Source organism: Octopus bimaculoides, chromosome 11, assembly GCF_046866305.1.
Source record: "Octopus bimaculoides isolate indiv1 chromosome 11, ASM4686630v1, whole genome shotgun sequence".
NCBI classification, from domain to species: domain Eukaryota; kingdom Metazoa; phylum Mollusca; class Cephalopoda; order Octopoda; family Octopodidae; genus Octopus; species Octopus bimaculoides.
The window spans coordinates 22,186,959-22,193,200 of record NC_142938.1 but is presented as its reverse complement, the minus strand read 5'-3'; the positions used below and the strand labels follow the sequence as shown (position 1 = coordinate 22,193,200).

At 36.1% G+C, this 6,242-nt stretch overlaps 1 protein-coding gene across 2 annotated transcripts in view; it reads left to right on the top strand.

Moving 5' to 3' along the window:
* Window positions 1-5,460, top strand: part of LOC106879402 (uncharacterized) — a 24,647-nt gene extending 19,187 nt beyond the window's left edge. For both annotated transcript variants that reach the window (XM_089360513.1, XM_014928945.3), the window contains 3 exons: window positions 1,665-1,803; window positions 3,668-3,853; window positions 4,615-5,460. In XM_089360513.1, coding sequence (XP_089216639.1) covers window positions 1,665-1,803; window positions 3,668-3,853; window positions 4,615-4,856 — 567 coding nt within the window. In that variant the 3' untranslated portion in view covers window positions 4,857-5,460. The remainder of the gene's footprint in view (window positions 1-1,664; window positions 1,804-3,667; window positions 3,854-4,614) is intronic.
* The last annotated feature ends 782 nt before the right edge of the window (window positions 5,461-6,242 follow it).

Below are 6,242 nucleotides of genomic sequence, written 5' to 3'. Positions count from 1 at the left end.
ACGTTTCGGCTGATATACCCTCCAGCCTTCGTCAGGTGTCTTGGGGAAATTTCGAACCTGGGTTCTCATTCCTATCGATGTTACTATTATTATTATTATTATTAATCAGGTCGCTGCCGTGAATCGAACTCGGAACCTTGGGGTTAGTAGCCCGCGCTCTTAACCACTACGCCATATGGCAGCGACCTGATTAATAATAATAATAATAATAGTAACATCGATAGGAATGAGAACCCAGGTTCGAAATTTCCCCAAGACACCTGACTAAGGCTGGAGGGTATATCAGCCGAAACGTTGTGTTAACAACAAACAAGATGAGGACGAATATCCGTCAAATGTAGATAATGTAAATAATGTAAATAATTCCTCATCTCTTAAATATAGAACTGTATTATATATATATATATATAAATAGGATTAATGTAATGTAATGTAATATAAAGCTGAAGCAAATTAACACCAAATATACAGTGCGTGTGTTCTTATTGGCTAAACTGGCAATATGACTATTCCCAAGTACAACAATATATATATATATATATCTATATATATATATATATATATATATATATATATATACATATATACATATATATATATATATATATATATATATATATATATATATATATATATATATATATATATATATATATATATATATATGTATGTATGTATGTATGTATTTTTCATTTCATTTCAAAGTTTCAGCTCAGAGCTGCGGCCATGCTGATGCAATATATATATATATATATATATATATATATATATATATATATACATACATACATACATACATAATTTATTTAAAGGACATAATACATATTTTTTAAGTGCTACTAATAGTTTCATATGTTAAGAAATATCTGAAACATACAGGCACAAGCCACATATCATACTGAACTAAAAAAATTAAATAAGAGAAGAAATATGAAAAAGTTGAGAAGGCAGCATATAGAAAATGTGGAAGGTTAAAAAAAAGGAAAATGAAAAATGGAAAATGAAAAATAGATAATGAAAACAAAAACTAAAACGTGGAAAGTAAAAAAGTTAAAAGAGTTATCCCCCTTAGACCTAAAATTATTAGGCTGGAAAATTATCAACAAATTAATCAGGTATTTTCCAGTTCTTCAAAAAAGAAAAAGAAAAGCCTTTAAGTTGTTAGCTTCGTTTGATTTACATCCCTTTATTCCATGGGAAACTTCATCTTTCATTTCTTATGGGATCAATAAAATAAGTACTAGATGAAATGCTGGGGTTGATATAATTGGCAGAAACCTTGAAGGCAGCCCTCTAGCATAGTCACAGTTCTATGACAAACCAGCAAAAGGATAAAAGAATCAGAACATAGTATTAAACCAATTAGTATGTAAGCCATCACATCGTGTATAATTAGTACAGTGAGATCCAATATAGAGCAAGAATTAAGCAATCGGTGAATTGAGTCTCTCATGTGGTTTTCTTTCCTGGTTGCAATTTATTTCACTTCTCTTGTCACTTTGAGTTCTTTTGAGAAAGACATCAATACACTTTATCTCATTTCTCTTGTTGAAATATCTGAGGTTTTTGTGTCTGTGTTAAAAATTATGTTGTCTGTAGTCTTCTTGTTTAAAATATTCAAAATCCTTTTTTCTATTTATCTTACTTAATTATTTTTTTTGCAGTTGCCACAACGACAGCCAGTTAGTAGCAACGGTGAACTACTTTGCACTGAAGCTTCTGTAAACATGCTTCCACAGCCACCCTTTTCAACACCACCACTGCAACCACTACCACCACTACCACCACCACCACCACCTCCTGGTACTATGGCATCTATTACAGATATATATATATGTTGTAAACTGCATTACTGAAGAGCTTTGTGAAGAGCAACTGTGCAAATGAGTGAAAGGCTGTTATTGCTATTGTTTTGTCTAGTCACAGATTGTTTTGTTGGCACTCCATCGCTTACGACGTCGAGGGTTCCAGTTGATCTGATCAACAGAACAGCCTGCTCGTGAAATTAACGTGCAAGTGGCTGAGCACTCCACAGACACGTGTACCCTTAACGTAGTTCTCTGGGATATTCAGCGTGACACAGTGTGACAAGGCTGACCCTTTGAATTACAGACACAACAGAAACAGGAAGTAAGAGTGAGAGAAAGTTGTGAAAGAGTACAGCAGGGTTCACCACCATCCCCTGCCGGAGCATCGTGGAGCTTTAGGTGTTTTCGCTCAATAAACACTCACAACGCCCGGTCTGGGAATCGAAACCGCGATCCTGTGACCGCGAGTCTGCTGCCCTAACCACTGGGCCATTGCGCCTCCACAATCACAGATTAACTCTGATGGAACAGAGATATGGTTAAAAAAGACATTGTAGACATGACCATCTCTTTTTGGATATAATTTATTTCAGAGTAGATAATCTTTTGTTAAAAAAAAAAAACAAAGATGTGGTAGAGATCTGAGTGTGCTGTATTTGTGTTAATTTACTTACTTAATCTCTTCACTCCCTATGGAGCCTAACTTTTCTCTGCTGTTCTTGACTCTGAAGAACAAGAAAGAATTTACAAGGCTACCGGTTTCTGGTTATCAGATCTTTCGTATTTCTTTCTCTCTCTCTATCTCTCACTCTTTGTCTCTCTCTCTCTCTCTCTATCTCACACACACACACACACACACACACACGAAAGCACACACACACACACACACACACACACATGATTGGTAGTATTATTTAGGAATAAGATAGAATGCATTGTGATATTTGTTTCAACTCTCTGTGCTGTGAGTTCAAGTCATGCAAAGATCAACTTTGCCTTTTATCCTTTTAGAACAGATAAATTAAGTACCAGCCCAGTGTAAACCACCCTTACCTCTCTCTCTCACAACCTAGATATTTGCTGAATCAGGAATCTATTCAAAGACAGAAAGACCGGCTGTTCTTGACGCTGAAGAACAAGAAATAATTTACATGGCTACTAGTAGCAGGTCTCTGGTTATCAAATCTTCTCAGTCTGTCTGTCTGTCTGTCTGTCTGTCTGTCTGTCTGTGTGTCTCTCTCTCACACACACACACACATGATTGGTAGCAGTGTTTAGGAATAAGATAATGTGCATTGTGATATTTGTTTTAGCTCTTTGTGCTGTAAGTTCAAATCATGCCAAGACCAATTTCACCTTTTATCCTTTTGGGGCAGATGAATTAAGTACCAGCCCAGTGTAACCCCACCCTGCCATCTCTCATATCATTGATATTTGCTGAATCAAGAATCTCTTCAAAGGAAGAAAAAAATTTCAAGATAATATCTGTTCTGTAATTGTAGCGTGGAGGCACATGGCCTAGTGGTTAGAGTAGTGGACTCATGGTCAAGGGACCACAGGTTCGAATCTATCAGGTGATGTGTGTGTTTATGAGTGAAACACCTAAGCTCCATGCAGCTCCAGCAGAAGGTAATGGCAAACTTCTGCTGACTCTTTTGCTACAACTTTCTCACACTCTTTCCTCCTGCATCTAGTAGTTCACTTGTGATGGATCAGCATCCTGTCCAGGTGGGGAACCTATACTCCAATGAAACCGGGAAACCTGCCCTTATGAGCCAGGCATGGCTCAAGAAGGAACCAACAACAACAACAAATTGTTTGTAACATTGACATTAATAAACTCTGTGAATCTATTTCAGGTGGACCTTATTATCTGCCAAATAACTTTGGTACAAACACCAACAGGGCTCTACCAAGTTATCCACCAATGTACCAACAGCAGGTGACAACCATTTCTCCTGTAGGATATCCAAGAATGCAACAGCCACCATCACAGACTGTTATTGTCCGGGAAGAGAGAAGTTCCAATGATGGATTTGTCTCAGGTTATTTAATTTTTTCTTATAAATTCTGAGTTCAATTACTCCTTCTACCAAATGTACTTTTTATTATATTAGTGAGACTCCCATAAGGTTAATAGAATAAATATCTGGCAATTATAGGCACAGCATAGCTGTGTGGTAAGATGTTTGCTTTCCAGCCACATGGTTCTGGGTTCAGTCCCACTGTATGGCACTTTGGACATGTGTCTTCTACTATAACCTCAGAATGATCAAAGCCTTGTGTAGTGGATTTGATTGACAGAAACTGAAAGAAGCCCTTTGTGTGTGTGTGTGTGTGTGTGTGCACGATTGTGTATGTGCACATATATGCATGTATGTGTGCATGCATTAGTACGTGTCTGTATATTTGTGTGTGTGTGTGTGTGTGTGTGTGTGCATACATGTGTCCACTTGTCTCAACATCATGTGATGAATGTGAGTCACTGTCGTACAGGTGACGTTATTCATTTCAAAGTTTTCATGGAAAACATGTCTAGCCATGGAGAAATGAGAATCAGTGACAGAAAGAGTATCTGGCTGCAGAAAATCTGTCACAGCAAATTCTACCTGACTCATGAAAGCATGGAAAAGTGGATGTTAAAATAATGATGATGATGATAATCTTTGCATGTTATTTTATAGTATATACTGAATATCTTTTCCATGTTACAGCTCAGTGATTGTGATGTAATATAGGCCATCTATTCTTCAGCTACTTGTAAATACAGTATAGACATAATCCTGAATTATACTTTCTGTTACAGGTCTCCTTTTGGGTGATGCCCTGGGATTTGGCCTTGGTGCTGGATGGTTTCCAGGTGGTGGCTATGGTGGTGGGTATACAGGATTTGATGATAGCCAAAATATCCAGATCAACAATTATTATGATGTTGATAACACAAATATTGAGAACACTGACTTCACTGATGTTGATAACAGTTTTGACACTAATAACTTTGATCTTGGTAACAATGATGGATTTTGTGATGATGGATTCAACTTCTGAAGACATGTGACCTGAACACTAAGTGCAAATATATACACTCAAATGAAATTCTGCACATGAGAAATGCATATTTTGACAAAGCTTTAGCTGTAATTATACCCTATTTAGTCAGACTAGCCAAATTTCATCTTAGAATTCAGATAAAAATTAGTTTTGGCCAAAGTTGAAATATTTCCCGGAATGCTATTAAACACGACAAATATAATATGTTTATATCCAAAATGGTATCATTTAATGATAATTTGCCTTTAATCTGCTTTGGATTTTGGCTACTTGTAAAAAGTATCCAAGTATAATGCAACTGTCCAACTCAATAGACTATGTTTCTTGCTTACAAAACAGATTCTAATTTCGTCTGATAGAAAACTGGTTGAATCTTCTTGTGGTCAAGTGTAGAGCTAGTTAACAAATGTTTCTTTGTGATATATGTATACACTGTATGCTACATATATATCATTCTTTTGAATGCAATTTACTGGTATTCAATATTCAGTTATTGTTACTTTAAATTCATAGAAAAATGCTTTAAAATATTGTTTTATGACTTTATTATTAAAAAGTGTTCTGTAAAGCTTGCATTATAAATAAATATGTTCTTATATGATCAAGAGTTGTTTTTAATGCCTGTCCACTCATCTATCTGGTTCAAAATATTAGGGTAACCACTCTAAGAGTAGTTATCCTAAAGTTCATATTGGAGATCATGAGACCTACTTCTCATTTTGCTGGCGAGATGAGAAGCAGGTCAAATGGGCTTGCAGAAATATGAGAGCATAGATGTGTTGTGTTCATGAGTCATAAAGGAAGGGTGTCTTAGCCAAGACCCTCATAGGTAAGGAATTCTTCCAGATAGATAAAGGTGATAGAGTGGGTAGAGTTTGCATGCTGTAATCAGAATCATTAAGAGATAAGGCAAATGAGGTAGTGAGGACATGTGATAAAATTATTAAACACTTTTTATCTTTTCATATGCACCACATTCAGAACTTGTGGATGAACAGGAGGATTGTTTTTATGAGTTCTATACAGACTATCTTGATAGCAGATGATGAAGATTTCACTATAACAGCTGACAACTTTAATGGACATGACGGAAAACAACCATGATGGCTATTTAGAATACATGGTGGTTCTAGGTACAGTATGAGAATAAGGAAGAGATCAAGACTTCTGGAGTTCTGTTATGCAAATTATCTCAGGATCTGCATCACAAACTTCAGGAAACCACCCAGCCAGTGCACTGATGAGATAGATTATATACAGCAAAATAGATGGATGGCTGTAAATGCTAAGTGCTTCCCAGGTGAAGAATATACCTCCCAACACAGATGTGTAGTTAATGACTTCAAATATGGGCTACTCTGCCTCAGAGACAAAAGACAATTT